General features: G+C 44.6%; 1 protein-coding gene across 2 annotated transcripts in view; it reads left to right on the top strand.

Moving 5' to 3' along the window:
• Positions 1-8,503, top strand: part of AKAP12 (A-kinase anchoring protein 12) — an 86,592-nt gene extending 78,089 nt beyond the window's left edge. For both annotated transcript variants that reach the window (XM_070490267.1, XM_014850613.3), the window contains 2 exons: positions 1,786-6,742; positions 7,450-8,503. In XM_070490267.1, coding sequence (XP_070346368.1) covers positions 1,786-6,734 — 4,949 coding nt within the window. In that variant the 3' untranslated portion in view covers positions 6,735-6,742; positions 7,450-8,503. The remainder of the gene's footprint in view (positions 1-1,785; positions 6,743-7,449) is intronic.
• The last annotated feature ends 8,471 nt before the right edge of the window (positions 8,504-16,974 follow it).

Below are 16,974 nucleotides of genomic sequence, written 5' to 3'. Positions count from 1 at the left end.
CCCTTCCTTACTCTCTGCGGAATAACAGGCCCAGATAATCTACCGTTTTCATGTATGAATATCCATACATCTGGTGATGTTTGAAAAGAAAAAGCAAGTGGGAAAAAAAGGACATTCGGTTAACTTACAGCACCATCCAAGGCACACTGAAACAGGGCTCTAGTCTTAACTTGGTGTAGCACCTTCAACAGTTCTTTAGTTAATTTCTACGCTTCAGTTTCCAGAGAAAACCCAATAAATAGTACGATGGAAATTTGTAAACATAGATTTATAAATATGTTTTACATATTTACAATATATAAGTAAATAAAATTATCTGTGGGGAATAGGATTATATAGACTGAAGGAATTTATGGATTTTGGGAAGCGTGTGGTTCTATATTTCCAAATATTATATTTCAAATATTAATTGCTGTGTTCTAATGGTTCCCTATTGGTATAGAGACTAGTTATAGTTGTTAAGCTTCATTTTGTGCTGCAACATTAAGTATGTTGTTAGAATATGTTTATTAAGACCTTTCTTTGTGTCAATTTTAATTGACCTTTTAGTTTACCACAGAAAGTAATACATATCCTATGTAGGAAATTAGAAAATTCAGACAATCAAAACTAAAATATGTCACATTCCCACCCCCTGGAGATCATATGTGATGGGAATGTGTGCATGTGAAAGAGACAGATTCTTTAAAGCAAAATGAGGTCATAATATATATATACTGTTTGGTAACCTGCTTTTCTCAGTCAAAATTTCTACTCTTTCATTTCAGTAAAAATTTATCTCATCTAATCCCAAATTATATTTACATTTTCCCAAGAAGACCCAAAAGTGTCCTTTAGCTGGTTTGCCCAAACGAATATCCAATCCAGAACTATGCCTGCCATCTCTGGTGGTTAATATTACTTAAATTTCTTAATTTAGCATGGTGCTTCTCCTTTTATTAAATCACATTGATTTGTCTCTCTCTGTCTCTTTTTTTTTGGCGAGGAAGATTAGCCGTGAGCTAACATCCACTGCCAATCTTCCTCTTTTTTTGTTGAGGAAGATTAGCCCTGAATTTGACATCCATACCAGTTTGCCTCTGTGTGGCCCTGAGCTAACATCTGTTGCCAATCTTCCTCTTTTAGTTTTTCTTCCCCAAAGCCCCAGTATGTAGTTTGCATATTCTAGTTGTAAGTCCTTCTAGTTCTGCTCTGTGCGACCCCACCTCAGCGTGGCTTGATGACTGGTGTGTAGGTCTGTGCCCAGGACCCAAGCCATGAACCCTGGGCTGCCACAGTGGAGTGTGCGAACTTAACCACTCATCCATGGGGCTGGCCCAATGAACCTGAATTTTTAAATGTCATTTGAAAGAAGGAGATGCTGCCTAATCTATTGAGATTTACAAATACTGATAAGACCCTTACCCTATCCTGGAATTGCCTGACATTAAAGAGAGTATTCAGGGGCTGGCCCGGTGGTGCAGTGGTTAAGTTCACACATTCTGCTTCAGCAGCCCAGATCACCAGTTTGGATCCTGGGTGTGGACCTATGCACCGCTTGGCAAGCCATGCTGTGGCAGGCATCCCACTTATAAAGTAGAGGAAGACAGGCATGGATGTTAGCTCGGGGCCCGTCTTCCTCAGCAAAAAGAGGAGGATTGGCAGCAGATGTTAGCTCAGGGCTAATCTTCCTTAAAAAAAAAAAAAAAAAGTATTCCTTGGTCATGTTTTAAAAATGTTTACTTTTCTTGAATTGTAATGATTTTCTCCCTTGTCCCCCTCCCCTCTCTTTTTTTCTGTCAATAGTTGGACAGAGAGAATCTGAAGATGTGAGTGAAAGGGACTCAGATAAAGAGATGGCTGCTAACGCGGCGGTTGTTCAGGACATCACAAAGGATGGGCAGGAGGAAATGCCTGAAATGATGGAACAGATTCCTTCTTCAGAGAGTAATCTGGAAGAGCTGACACAAGCTGCCGAGTCCCAGGCTAATGATGTTGGATTTAAGAAGGTGTTCAAGTTTGTCGGCTTCAAGTTCACTGTGAAAAAGGATAAGGCCGAGAAGTCTGACAGTGTCCAGCTACTCACCGTCAAAAAAGATGAAGGCGAAGGCGCCGGAGGATCCGATGGGGCTGGTGACCACCCGGAGCCCAGCCGGGAGACCGGAGAAGCAACACCGAAGGAAAGCGAACTGAGACAGTCCACGGAGAAGCCTGAAGAGACTCTCAAACACGAGCAGAGCAGCCCAGAAATTCCTCTTCCGGCTGAGTCTGGTCCAGCAGCTGGGGAGGGCAAAGAGGAAGGAGAAGAGAAACAAGAAACAGAACCCGCCAAATCTCCAGAGTCCCCGACCAGCCCGGTGGCCAGTGAAACAGCATCCCCCTTCAAGAAATTCTTCACTCAAGGGTGGGCTGGCTGGCGAAAAAAGACGAGTTTCAGGAAGCCTAAGGAGGAGGAGCTGGAAGCGTCAGAGAAGAAGAAGGAACAAGAGGCAGAAAAAGTAGACACAGAAGAGAATGGGAAGACAGAAGATGCTTCGGAGAAACTGGCTACTTCTGAACAACCCCACCCGCAGGAGCCCACAGAGGGCCCTAAAGACGCCGGATTGTTAACTGACTATGAAAAAGTGGCGGTGCCCTCTGGCGATCAAGTGCAGGGACCTCCTGAAGAGAAAACTGCCCCGTTAGCCACAGAAATATTTGATGAGAAAGTAGAGATTGTTGCAGAAGTCCACGTGAGCACTACAGAGAAGAAAACAGAGGAGCAGACAGCTGAGGCTGAGGAAAGAGGAGAGTCTTTGCCGCCTGAGAAATTGGTGGAAGCAGATGTGGAACTTGAGGCAGCTGAACCTGCTGAGGATCTGAAGGCCGAGGACGCGTGTGCCCCCGGAGGGGAACAGACCAAGCCCAGCGAACTAAGTCTTCATGAAAAACCAGTGTCTACACAGCCCGAAGGCGTTGTAAGCGAGGCGGAAATGCTGTCGTCACAAGAGAGAATAAAGGTGCAAGGAAGTCCTCTAAAGAAACTGTTTACCAGCACTGGCTTAAAAAAGCTTTCTGGAAAGAAACAGAAAGGGAAAAGAGAAGATGAAGAGTCAGGGGAACACCCAGGTTCAGCAGACTCTCCAGATAGTACAGACGAGCAGAAGGGCGAGAGCTCTGCCTCGTCCCCTGAAGAGCCCGAGGAGATCACGTGTCTGGAGAAGGGCATCGCCGATGTCCACCAGGATGCGGACGTTGAAGAAGGAACGACTTCGGACGGAGAAAAAAAGAGAGAGGGTGTTACTCCCTGGGCATCCTTCAAAAAGATGGTGACGCCCAAGAAACGTGTGCGGAGGCTTTCTGAAAGTGATAAAGAGGAGGAACTGGAGAAGATGAAGAGTGCCACCTTGTCGTCCACTGAGAGCGCCGCCTCCGAGATGCAGGAGGAAGGCAAAGGCAACGGAGAGGAGCAGAAGCCCGAAGAACCGAAGCGCAAGGTGGACACGTCGGTGTCCTGGGAAGCTCTAATTTGTGTGGGATCTTCTAAGAAAAGAGCAAGAAAAGCATCCTCTTCCGACGAGGAAGGGGGACCAAAAACAGTGGGAGGAGACAGCCAAAAGCCAGAAGAAACAGGAGCAGACACTGTGCCTGCTGGTTCCCAGGAACACGATCAAGGGCCAGGAAGCTCCTCGCCTGAGCAGCCTGGGAGCCCCTCCGAAGGGGAGGGCGTTTCCACCTGGGAGTCATTTAAGAGATTAGTCACCTCCAGGAAAAAACCCAAGGCGAAACTGGAAGAGAGAAGTGAAGACTCTGGAACTGGGTCTGGTCTAGAACATTCCGCCTCGGATGTTGAACCCGGAAAAGAAGAGTCTTGGGTTTCCATTAAGAAGTTTATTCCTGGACGAAGGAAGAAAAGGGCAGATGGGAAGCAAGAACAAGCCACGACTGAAGATACGGGGCCAGCCGAGGTCAACGAAGATGATTCTGATGTCCCGGCCGTGGTACCTCTGTCTGAGTACGATGCAGTCGAAAGGGAGAAAATCGAAGCTCAGCAAGCCCAAAAAGAGGAGGCGCCTGAGCCACAGGCGGCTGTTCATGTGTCTGAGGAGCTCAGTAAGAGTCTGGTTCAAGCGGTGACCGTGGCTGTCGTCGACGGGACAAGGGCCGTCACCAGTATTGAGGAAAGGTCGCCTTCTTGGATATCTGCCTCTGTGACAGAACCTCTTGAACAAGCCGAAGATGATGCTGAACCGCAAACTGGGGAGGTATTTGAAAGAGAAGTCATTGCCGAGGAAGCGCCCATTGTTCCCAAAACTCTGCCTGAGGGCCAAGATGCCAGTGAGGTGGAGTTCACCTCTGAAGCTGTGACAGCTACCGAGGCATTTTGTGCTGAAGAAACAACAGAAGCTTCTGGCGCCGAAGAGACCACGGACATGGTCTCGGCTGTTTCCCAGTTAACTGAGTCTCCAGACACCACAGAGGAAGCGACACCAGTTCAGGAGGTGGAAGGCGGCATGCCAGACGCAGAAGACCAAGAGAGGCGAACTCAGGAGGTCCTGCAAGCCGTCGCAGAAAAAGTGAGAGAAGAATCTCAGCTGCCTGACGCCCGAAGGCCAGAAGACACCATGGAGACGACGCAGAGGGAAGAGTCAAAAACACCAGAGAAGGTGGAAGAAGCACAAGATTCTCAGGCAGTAGAAGTGAAGGAAGAGATGGACGTAGTGTTGAAAGAACACCTACAAGAAACTAAAACTGAGACTTTGACACAAGAGAAGGAGATTGCACAGCCCATCCAAGAAAGCTTGGAAAAAATTCCTCAAGTCACGGGGAGTGTCGAGTCCAGTGAGCTCGTAACCACGTGTCAAGCTGAAACCTTGGTTGGGGTAAAATCAGAGATTATACCAGAACAGGCTGTTGCTCCAGACTCAGCTGAAACCCTTACAGACAGTGAGACCAATGGAAGCACCCCAGTGGCAGATTTTGAAGCTCTAAGTGTAACACAGCAAGACAAGGTCATGGAAATCCATGAAGATAAGGAGGTGGCATCTGGTACACAATCACAGGTCGGAGAAGATGAGGCAGTTCCTGAACCGAAAGAGATATCTCCAGTACCGTCTACTTTTCAGCCCCAGGAAGAAAATAAAGAACATTCAAAAATGGAAGACGTTCTAGAACATACGGATGAAGAGCTATCAGCAGAAACTGTACCTGTTCTTTCAAAGACTGAGGTGATTCAAGAGGCTGCCCGAGGTGCTGATGAGGAAACCAAAGACGTCCCATTTGTCGAAGGACTTGAGGTGTCTACAGACACGGAAATAACACCCAGTCAGAAAAAGATAACTGACGTTACCCTTAAAGATGAAGTTCCTGAAGAAGCTGAGTTGCAAAAGAAGGATGATATTGAAATCCAGAGTCAAGCTGAGTCTCTTCCAACCCCAGTAGAGAGTGAGATGGTCGTTCAAGAAGAAAAGGAGAAAATGGAAGCAAAGCCAACCCAAATGAGTGAAGAGAAACTTGAGCAAAAACCAGCTGTTCCCATGTCTGAAGTGCTCAGTGAGCAACTAGTTCAGACAGTTCAGGTGACCGTCATAGATGGGGAAAAGGAAGTTGTCAGTTTTGAAGAAAGTTCGTCTTTGCTAGTTCAAGAGGAGGTGGCGTGCACAGAAATTGAAGTTCAGAGCTCTGAGGCACCGTTAGCTCTAACAGTGGCAGCGGTGGAGGAGAAGGTCTTAGGAGAAACCGTCAAGATTTTAGCAAAGGCTGAAACTTTGGAATCTGCAGACGCACATTTAGTACCAGAAGAAAAATCCTCTGAGAAAGATGAAGACTTGAGTGCTCAGCCGGGGGACGAGGCAGCACCCACAGGAACTGAGACTCAGGCAGAATCTACACTGGAAGTAATATCTGCCACCCCCGATAGAGGCATCCATGCTGACCTGGAAGAAGATAAAACCACGTCGCAGAAACAGAAGCTCGATGAAGATGGTGAGCAGGTTGTCTTTCTGGAAGTCAGAAAGGTGGAAACAAGAGAGGCAGATTTAAAGGCTGAAAATGAGATTTCGAAACTTGAGACTGAGAGCGGTAAACTGGTGCAAAATGTAATTCAGACGGTCGTTGACCAGTTAGCCAGTGCAGAAGCAGCCGCCTCTGACTTCCAGACACAGGCTCAACCCGTAATAGCTGACAGCCAGGAAGCTGGGCAGAAAATTGAGGAAGGAGAGAGGGAACTTCAGGCCTCTGTGCAGGAGGAAACACCTACCATGGCAGCCGAAGAGGAGTCTGTGCTCACCACTGTGGAGCACACACATTCAGATGTTTCCACAGATGGGAAGGACGCTTCGGAAGAGACCACGACCTTTGAAGTAGAAAGCTCCAGGGTAAATGACCAGCAGCTTGAAGAGGTAACTGTCCCATCAGAGGGAGACAGAGAAGCAACTGGAACAAAGTCTGTGCCGGAAGAAGATGATGGTGCCGGGTTAGGAGAAAGAACAGAGAAGTCACTGCTTGAATCCCAGGAAGATGGAAAGGGTGGCGCTGTTGATTACCCTGAGGACCAGAACGCGGCCCTGGAAGATGCTGAGGCCTCAGGAGGCTTAACCAGAGAGTCCTCGGATGCAAATGGACCAAAACTAAAAGAGAAGGAAGCTGGCCGGGAAGGAGAATTTCAGGAAGGAAAAGTGCACAGCGATTCAGAAAAAGAGAGCAAAACACAAACACAGGAGGAAACACAGAAAGAAGAGAGAGAACCAGCAAAATCAGAACTTACAGAATCCTAAAACATCATGTAAGTAAGCTTCCAGGTCTTCTAAAAGTATTTTTCCCTCTTTTATGCCATTTGATGGCCAATTTGTTATAAGGGAAGCAGGAGTTCCAATAATTATGAATTTATGCAGAACCTTCAACTGGGGGAAATAGCCATCAACTAGATTAGGAGTCTAGGTTAGTTTCCCTTTTTTTCCTCATTGAAATGCCATTCAGTCTTCTTGGTGTCATGAAAATAACAACTTCATTTTACCGCCAATGTGACTGCTTTCAAAGAAAATAAAGGGAAATGTGTGTGCACAAGTGTGCGTTTGTGTGTGTGTTTGGCTCAAAGACATAAGCAGTATGTCGTGCTCGCGGAGCACCATACCAAGTTTATTGAATTTTTTATAACTAAAAGTCCAAAGGAAGTTTCAGTCATACTGCTTGAAATTTAGTTTATAGCTCTCTAGAAAAAATGGATTTTGTCCAGCAGTAGTAACAAGCATTTAAAAAATTTTCCAGTGCCTGGGACCAGCCTAACTGTGGGTGTGGGGCAACCACAGCCCTCAGCTCTGTGGCCACGCAGCATGATGTTTTCCGGACCCCCACCAGCTTGCTTTCTTACGGAATTAAATTATGCTCTTACGGTTTCCAGTTACTGCAGCTCACTTTCTCAACTATTCTGTTAACTAAATGAGGGAGGGAAGGGAGATTTTATTTACTTTTGATTCTTGCTTCTTTTTATAGGTACATGGTGTATTTGCAAGACCAGAATGTGAAGACAAGTAGTAGAAGAAAAAGGAATGCTGCTGAGAAGACTCAAGACCGCGAGATTTCAGAACTCGGAGACCCGAAGAGCAGGCACGTCAGCTGATCTCGTGTCTCGAACCCCCGACAATCCTGAGGCTGCATCAGGAGCGAGAGCCATTTAGCATTTCCTCTTTTCAAGACCACCCTGTTAATGTCCCTTGATACAATATAATGTTTCTGATTTAACATCCTAAATTCTTAACCTGGAACTGGACGTGGCAACACCTGGTCCTACTTCGCAAACTGGAGCATCATTCTTTATGTATTTATATGTATGTTTTAAGTACTCCTCCTTCTGTATCTATTGTATATTTTTTCTGAATGTTTCAGGCAGTGTGCAGTGTAGTATACATTTCCTTTGTATCACACACTATATGATGGGGCGTGCCGCCATGGGGAAGCCTTAAGCCTCAGTTATACCCTGTGAAAACAGAGCTTCCTAGAAACAACATTCCTGACCAGAAGCTACAATTCTTATTTTAAAAATTCACTAAGGACTAGGTCTGTGTTTAGTATTACTCTGAAATTGGTCACTTTCTATAATGCACAGTGTGCTAAAAATAAAAAGCTTTTTTTTTTTTTTTTTTTGAAACACACAGAATGTTCCATTGTTACTGTGAAATTTTCCTTTCTAGCCCAGTGGAGGTTGGAAGGAAGCTTTTTCCAGTAATGGATTAACTTTAAGTCTTTTCTCCTATTGTCATGGTTGTCGGGGCAGGTGAGTGTGCTTAGTCCTGAGGCCGAGCGGTGAAATGTTTCTCATGTCATCAAAAGAATTGACTGTTTTAAGTTTTTGATTCTACTCTCACATGCTGGACCCCGTTCACGCACAGCATGAAAGAAGTCAGGCTCTTCACAGATGGTATTTTGATAGATGCTGGATTGTCTGCCATATTTGTGCCCACTCTTCTAAGAACAATGTTGCAGTCTGTTCATTTGGATAAATTGTGATTTGACAACTGATTTAAATAAAATATTTGCTTCATTTAGATTTGCTGGTTTTATTAGATATGAGGAAGCCTGGGGATGTATGTTTACTGCAATCTAAAAGCAGATAAGCTAGAACTTTCCAATGTAGTCACTAGATGATGTCACCGCTTCACACCACATTGAGCTGATGTTCAGAGGAAGTCATGGCAGAGGAGCTGCTGAAATTAACCAGAGCTTCTCAGAGTGACAGCACTGATGCAATGCTACCATCTGGTGGCATCTTTTCTGAAAAGGTCAATTTTCTGTGTTAATATTTGTTAATGACAAATGTCTCTAGAAAGAAATTTTAAGAAGACCTCATAGTAAAAATGCCTTGCCTTACAGATGATCTTGGCAAATTTTTTTAAATGTCCAAATGATTTATGATTCGTGCTAATATAGAAAGGATTCTGTCAGACAATTGCCACACAAAGAGCAGTCACCTGACTACCTGAAGTTCCACTTTTTTGCATGTGGAACTAGCCTGGTGTATATGCTGCTTTAATTTTACTCAAATTTTGATGGCCCATTAACGATTTTAAAGCATAACATTCTAGAAAGACTAGAATAGTCTTTTAACAGAAAGAAGATTTGCTGTTAAAACTGGAAAATAATTTCTCTTACACCAACAAACACAACTACAATAAAAAAAAATTGGCCATATTAGAAAGACATCTCGTGAGGCTGGCCTGGTGGCACAGTGGTTAAGTGCGCACGTTCCGCTTCGGTGGCCCGGTGTTTGCCAGTTCAGATCCTAGGTGCGGACATGGCACTGCTTGGCAAGCCGTGCTGTGGCAGGCGTCCCACATATAAAAAGTGGAGGAAGATGGGCACAGATGTTAGCTCAGGGCCAGTCTTCCTCAGCAAAAAGGAGGATTGGTAGCAGATGTGAGCTCAGGGCTAATCTTCCTCAAAACAAAACAAACATCTCGTGATCACAGTGTATGGCCTTGTGGTTGGAAAACATGTAATATCTTTTTAGGAGTTATTCATATATATAAACTAGCCACCTGTGCTTAATGATTAAAATTTTTTAAACTCAAAATTAAAAACCTCTTTGATCTAAATATCTTTCTTTAGCCAACTTTGAACTTAAAAAAAGATCCACGTGCTGGTGTCAGTTTTTGAAGATTGACTAAAAGGTGTTGGAGATGACAGCAATTTGTTAACGAGTTTATGGTTGTTTCAAATGTTGACTGACTTCCTCTCTATGGTAGGAAGAAACTGTGCTATTTTGAACAGATTGAAGATTTGGGTAGTTTTGTGTTTTGGTTTTTTTTTGGTTTCAATTCCATCCTGCCACTTCACCCCATCCATATTTGGCCTTCTCATACCATGTGTGGCCAGGTCATTCTGGCCATCACAGCTGGTTTTCTGGTGGTAGTTGCTTCACGACTGTGCTTTTCGGTACCAATATCCGGATCTGCCCTGGAGTCCTGCTGTGCAAACTCTATTCCTATGTCCGTTAAGCAACACTGTTTTATTAGCAAGAGCAATGCTATTAACAGTAGCTGAAAGACAATTCTGTGTTATAGTTCTAAAGCTGCTGTTAATTTATGAAGTATGTAATAATCCAATGTATACTGCCGAAGTTGGAGCAAGTGCCTCAATTTTGCTGTTTTCGGCATTTCTATGGAGCCATGTACAATAGAACACAATGCAAGACTTGTAAACTGTCGCCACTTCTTGTAATTGAGGAATATAACATGTTCGCCTCCGGGTCGTTTTGCTGACGGTACACGTGAGTTGCCTCTCTGTCCACAGATGCTTTGTTCCGATATTTTCCCTCCATGTTCGGAGCTACAGATAGGCAAGGGCTGGAAATTCTGGCTTTCCGTGTAAGCTTCAAGTTTTGCAATTTCCTTGAATCTGAGACAATATTAGGTTACTAGTTCTGTTTGGGAGCAAATTTTCATTTATCTAAATAAATGCAACCTAGTTAAATGCCATGGATTTCCTTTACGTAATTTCACCAGTTTTGACTCCTTTTCTCTTGACTCTTGTGCTATTCATGACACGTTCAACTTCTACTTAAAACTGCTTAGCCATCTTTTGTGACGCTGTCCACAGAGCATTGTGGGAGTTTGGAATGTATCCGGGATACGTGTGAAAGCAGAAAAATCTCTGTCGGTGATTCTTAACCTTTTTGGGTCTGGGCCCCTTTGACTAGAATCTCATTAAGCGTCTGTCCAACCTCCAGCTCCCAAAAGTGAACACAGTTTTGTGTACAGTTGTTGGATAATTGCACAGACCTTCTCTGAAATCCCAACCAATAATCAGGACCAGAGTTAGAGACCCCTTATCTAACTCCGCAAGAAGGAAATGGATAGGGTCCAAGGATTCCCAGGCACTAAGAGGTTGGAACCTCAACACAACCAATGTCACGGAACCTCAAGTCTACACGACTATTCATTTTGATTGTGATTCTGAAAACGGATCTGCTGGGCAGCGTGGCACAATTCTTGTGCAAATGCAAGTTTCAACTCCACCAAATTCCTTACCATCTCCAGCCTGTATCACCGCAAGTAGGAAAATGACCCAGGGCCTACTTTTTTACATGAGGAAGTTGAGATTTAGATCACCGGCTTTTAAGTGATAACAGGTTTTGGCTCAGGTGACCAGGACTTGGTGGTGAAGATAATTATGACTTTTTTTAGAGTGGCGTACGGTTCGGAGCGAGGTATTCTCGTAACTTTGCGTGTTCTTCCATTGCTTGTTGACATTAAAAATGTTGACACGAGAAGTATTTACCTAACCTCTTCAGAGAAGCTTTGCGATAACACTCATGTTTGGAGACGAGGTAGAATGTCACTTCCTAAATGACAAAGGTAGGACCCAGTGTAGCATTCTCCCACAGCAGGATGTTGAGTGCTAAAGCCCAGCTTTAACTCAAGCCCGTGCTTTTCCTTCTATTTGTTCAAATTATCTCAAACAACTTGGGTATAATCAAGGAGCACAGAGCCAATGCTATAAATTAGGCTAATTTAAAACCCACGTTGTACTTGACCCTACTTATTCCTGGTCGCCTCAGGAGCTCACCTAATTCCGGGAAAAGCAGGTGGGGTTGCCTCTAGAACTTGAAACAGAACACAATTAGGCTTCTTTCTAAAGAGTTTACAGAAATGATACTGCAGAGTTGGCCAGCAGGCCATTTTAAGGAGTGCGGTTTATCTTGCGGAGTCATTAAAATAGTCGAGCAGGGAAGTGATGCTCTCCTTCTGTGTTAGTGATCCCCAAGGCAGTCTTGGGGGTTATGACTCTGTCCCACCCTTCTCCCTTGTAGCTTTTTGTGATCACTATAGCCAGGGTGTTACTGGAACTTAATGAGTTGGGGCCTCAGATGCTTAAGATCCCACAAAGTTTAGGCTAGCCCTTTTTGAGAAAGGAGTTTCTACCTCAAATGCCAGTGGATTTAGACAGTTGCTTCTGGCTTCTAGAGAATTAAAGGCTGGAGGTTGGGAGGGACTAGCTAACGTTATAATAACCCAGGCAAGAGCTGATAATGGTCTCTAATAAAGTAGTGGCTGTTTGGCTGGAAAGATGTGGGTGAGATCAAGAGATATTAGGAGGTAGAATTAACAAGTTGCGATACCCAATTGTCTGTCATGGGAACAGGGTTGGGTGAAGAATGAAGTTTCAGGATTGCCAACCTGGGTATGGAGCCACATCCTGACATGGATGGGGGCGGAAGAGTAATACTAGTTTTGAAAATGTTGCGAGACCTATGAGATCTCCAGGGGTAAATGCAGAATTGTCAGCTGGATATATGGGTCTTCTAAACAGGACAAAGAGGCAGCAGTGGGTCTCTGGTCCTCTCTGTGTCCTTGGAGACGCGGAGGGAAAAATAACCTACACAAGTCTGTGCAACATTTCCTAAGATCTCATGCACAAACTTTGGTGACTAAGAAAGCTGAGGCTGTTGGGGCCACTCACCCTGTCACAGCAGTTTCCTCATTTCTGAATGCATAACTAACTACTTCCCAAGATTTCCCTCTTGTGAAAATGCTTTATAACCTAGAAAGCAAAATGCCCCCATAATGCGTGACCATTAGGAATTAGAAGAGAGGGAGAGACTTTAATAAAACTGGTCACCAGCCGCAATGTTGCGACTGCTGATGGCTGCTGTGTCCTTGGATATTTTGGTGGACCCAGAAGAATGATATTGGTCTTCCTGAAATATCATAAATATACAACTTATTTAGACATGCTCTTTTTTAAGGATAAAACATCCACTTTGTGTGTCGTGTGCCTTTCTTTTCTTTCCTCCTCTTCCTGTGGCCTTTTCATCATTTATGGCCTGCTGGCACGTCTCCCCAGGGAGACTTGAAGGGGGTGGGGGTGCAACATGGGGTGGGGGACTCTGGTTGGGAGGAAGCCAAACCTGAAGTCTCTTCAGGGTCCTTCCCAGGGTTGCCCTGGCCATGTATCGGTTCTCTCTGGCTGGCTGCCCGTGTGACCTTTGTCTGCTGACAGGCATCTCTGCCTAACTGGAAAGATAAAAGAATTCTTTAGTCCATTTTCTTTTGCTAACAAAAAATTTACAGAAACAAATTTAAACAACTAATGGCTAGGAAAGTTTTCCTGGGCAGTGTCCTGGTAGCTGAAAGGGCCCCGAATCAGCAGACCTGGGCTCTGTAATTAACGGGATGTCGTTGGATGATCTTGGCTAATTCCCTGACGCCATTTTGTTTCCTCATCTGGATCCTTGCCTCTCATACAGTAAGAGGGGTCGTCTAGGTGGCTTCCTCAAAAACTCCTTAGGGCATTTTGTTACTTTGGCTGCATTCTTTTCTGTGCTTGCACATTACAAAGGCCATTAGATGAGAACAGAGAGGATTAGAATAAATCCCGGGGCCCCTCAAACACGCAATTCTTCCAAGGGCTCCTGCGCTAGTTCCTCTGCACTGTCTCATTAAGGAGCACCTTGCTTCAAAGAAAGTATCCTGGAAGTGGCACAGATTGCTTTCTGGCCCTTTATTAGCTCCCCTGGCTATTTTAATTCTGAGAAGAAAGCAGACCCAAGAAAGGACAGCAATACTATAGCAGAAATTACACAGCAGTGCTGTGGTTCTGAAAATGCGGCTACTGGCAGCAGCAGCAGCATCGTTTGGGAACCCAGTTGAAATGCAGATTATTGGGCGCCACCCGGGACCAAATGAGTCAGACCCTCGGGGGGCGGGCCTGCCATCTGTTTTATCAAGCCATCCAGAAGATGTTGATGTGCTGAAGTTTTAAGACCACTGTAGTAATATACAAAACGGATTGAAGTTAATTGCCGCAACAGCAAAACAAACAGGTTAACAGCTGAAAAAGCTTTACCCTTCCAGTTGTTTCTAGCCCATAGAAATGTTTGCTCATTTGGGAAAACATCATTTGAGCCACATAGGGGTTTGAATCCTGGCTGTCTCTCTTTGGCTGGGTAACCTAAGAAAAGTTACGTCTCTGGGCCTCAGTTTCCCCATCTGTAAAAACAGGACACGTGTCTGACAGGAGTGTCAGGAAGAGTAAAGATAAGCACGTAGCATGTGGACACCCAATACGGGGTCTCCCCTTTTCCCCATGCAGCCCTTCAGGTGACAATGCGTTCTTCACAAGGAGCCATCGTCACAGCAACCAGGGACTTCAAGCAGGGGCTGCTTCTGTCCATTTTCCAGAAAACAGCACAAGCTTGAGTTAAGAATTTAGTAACCATTCTTTGTGTCCAAAAATATTTTGATTTGCCTGAAGAGATTGAAAGCACCAGAATATCATTTCATCCTGGTCCATTTTTTTTACACTAAAGATTCTCAGGCTACTTTTTATTTTATTGAGAGAGCTGTTAACAGTTTAGTCGCTATTCTTCTGATTGTTTAAGAAGCGAGTTCTAGAAAAGGCAGATTAATTGATTGTATCTTGAGATAATTAATTTTTTATTTGCTTAAAGATTTCTAAGCCTAAATCTTGCTTACCTGCAAATGATGTTTAGCAATAATTTGTTCTAGACCAACATGGAAGACTAAAACAAAGCAAAATGCAATTTAGCTATTTTGAGGGTTCTGAAAATTGTCATAAAAACGCAAAGTCAACCTGAAGAACAAGTCACATTCTATTACAATTAACTACATGCCCCATACAAATAATTTCTCTTAGAATTCATTCCTAGTGACTTAGTGACAAGGGCTCCCCCTCTCCCATCATTATGGGAGGTACCATGCACCTACCATCCTCTCCAAACAGCCTTCTAAGTGCCTAATCTTTTTGAACACTGCCATTCGGTGTTTTACCTGAAATGTGTGAATGAAGTCCATTTTGAACTGAAGGGTTCATTTTGAATGCCTCAGCTCTCCCTTTCTTGTAGGGTGAAATTACAAAAAACAGTAGTGGCTAGTTCCTATAATCTTAACAAGGAGAAGGTTTGGGGTCCACTCTATTCTCCATTCTTACAGCACTATCCAAAGCTACCTTGTTTATTTTCAGCTTTATTGAAGAATAATTGACAAATATGTTTTAATGGAATGCTTTCTTCCCATGAAAACCGTATTTCCTATGGCAAAATAAAATCCTACAGTACTTTACAAATCTACTTTTTAAGCCACATCTGTTGAATGATGGAGAGCTGCTACTCTCTGTTGTTGTCCTTCTACTTATCTCCTTTGCTCTTGGTTTTGTAGTCCCTTTCCTTTTTTTGATTTTTCAGGAATGAGGGTTTTCCTGAGCATTTCTTGAAGAGGAGGTTTGGTGGCAATGAACTCCCTTAATTTTCGTTTATCTGGGAAAGTTTTTATTTCTCCATCATATTTGAAGGATATTTTCGCTGGGTAGAGAATTCTCGGCTGCAGATTTTTGTCCTTCAGATTATTGAATATATCATTCCACTCTCTTCTAGCCTGTAAAGTTTCTGCTGAGAAATCTGCTGAAAGCCTGATGGGGGTTCCTTTGTAGGTTAATTTCTTCTGCCTGGCTGCCCTTAGTATTCTCTCCTTGTCGTTGACTTTTGCTAGCTTCACTACTATATGTCTTGGGGTTGGTCTACTTGCATTGATAAAGTTTGGAGATCTATTGGCTTCTGTCACATGAAGTTCCATCTCTCTCCCCAGGTCTGGGAAGTTCTCAGCCATTATTTCTTTGAATAGGCTTTCTGGCCCCTTCTCCCTCTCTTCTCCCTCTGGTATACCTATAATCGTTAGGTTGCATCTCCTAATTGCGTCAGATAATTCTTGGAGAGTTTCTTCGTTTCTTTTTAGTCTTAGCTCTCTGTCCTCCTCTGCCTGCAGCATTTCTATATTCCTATCTTCCAAATTGCTAATTCTTTCCTCCATATTATTGGCCCTACTGTTCAGTGCGTCTAGATTTTTCTTAATCTCCTCTATTGTGTTCTTCATTTCCAGTATTTCTGTTTGGTTCTTCTTTATCGTATCAAACTCTTTTGTGACATAGCTCCTGAACTCGTTGAGTTGTCTATCTGAATTCTCTTTTAACTCATTGAATTTTTTAATGATGGCTGTTTTGAAGTCATCATCATTTAGGTTGTATATTTCATTGTCTTTGGGATTGTTTTCTGTGTGTTTGTCATTTTCCTTCTGTTCTGGAGATTTAATATATTTTTTCATATGGCTTGATGGTGTAGATTTGTGCCTCCGCATAGAGAAAGAGTTTAGTTACTGCTTCCACTTGTTTCTACTGGTGTGGTGGGGGGACAGCTGTTTATACTGCTCCAACCAGGAACCCTATCAGCTGTTGCTAACTGGGCCTGGGCCCCTCCTCGCAGTCACAGTGATCCTGTGGGTTCCCTCTTCAGCTGTGGAGGCCATCACAGGGGGGCTTCAGACTGCTGGTGCCTACTGTTGCAGACCACCTAGACGTGCTCCCTCCTTGGGGTCTGCAGTGGTTTTATGGGCTTTCCTAGTGGCCAGGGGCAGGATCACTTATATTTGCAGCTCTGTCACTGTCGGCGCCCACAAAACCTCGCTTGTCCACTATGGGTCACAGCAGAGCTATGGGCATTTTCTACAGTCTGTGGTTAGCTCGCCTAGCTATGCTACTTTTGTCCCAGGGTCTTCCAGCCTTGTGGTTGCCGGATGGGTGCTCTCTACTAGTGCTGTGCAGAGGCTATCACTGAAGCTTCTCTGAGACTGTAGAGTTTCCCCCTGGGCCACAGAGCTGGGTCGCTGGAACTCCACCCAGCCACAGTCCTCTCCCCTAGGATCTCGGGGAGCCCATTGCCCTGTCTGGGGGATAGCCAGATACCTTGAGTTCAGTGGCAGCTGGTTGGCTGCTGCCCTGCCTGGGATTCTCCTCTTTGGGACCCTCCCGGCATTGTGGAGGCTGGGCGGGGTCTCTCCGATAATGGCTGGTAAAGACTCTGCCTGCTGCCGGGACGGAACTCTAGAGTTTCTCCCCCGGGCTGCATAGCCAGCCACTGGAGCTCCACCCAGCCCCGGTCCTCTCCCAGGAGATTTCCCGTAGTCCCGAGCTCCTCCCGGGCAAAATCCCGGTCAGTGGAGCCTGCCGCAG

Source organism: Equus asinus, chromosome 1 (assembly GCF_041296235.1).
Source record: "Equus asinus isolate D_3611 breed Donkey chromosome 1, EquAss-T2T_v2, whole genome shotgun sequence".
Classification (NCBI taxonomy): domain Eukaryota; kingdom Metazoa; phylum Chordata; class Mammalia; order Perissodactyla; family Equidae; genus Equus; species Equus asinus.
The sequence above is the reverse complement of the archived record's forward strand: the minus strand, read 5'-3'. Positions and strand labels throughout refer to the sequence as shown.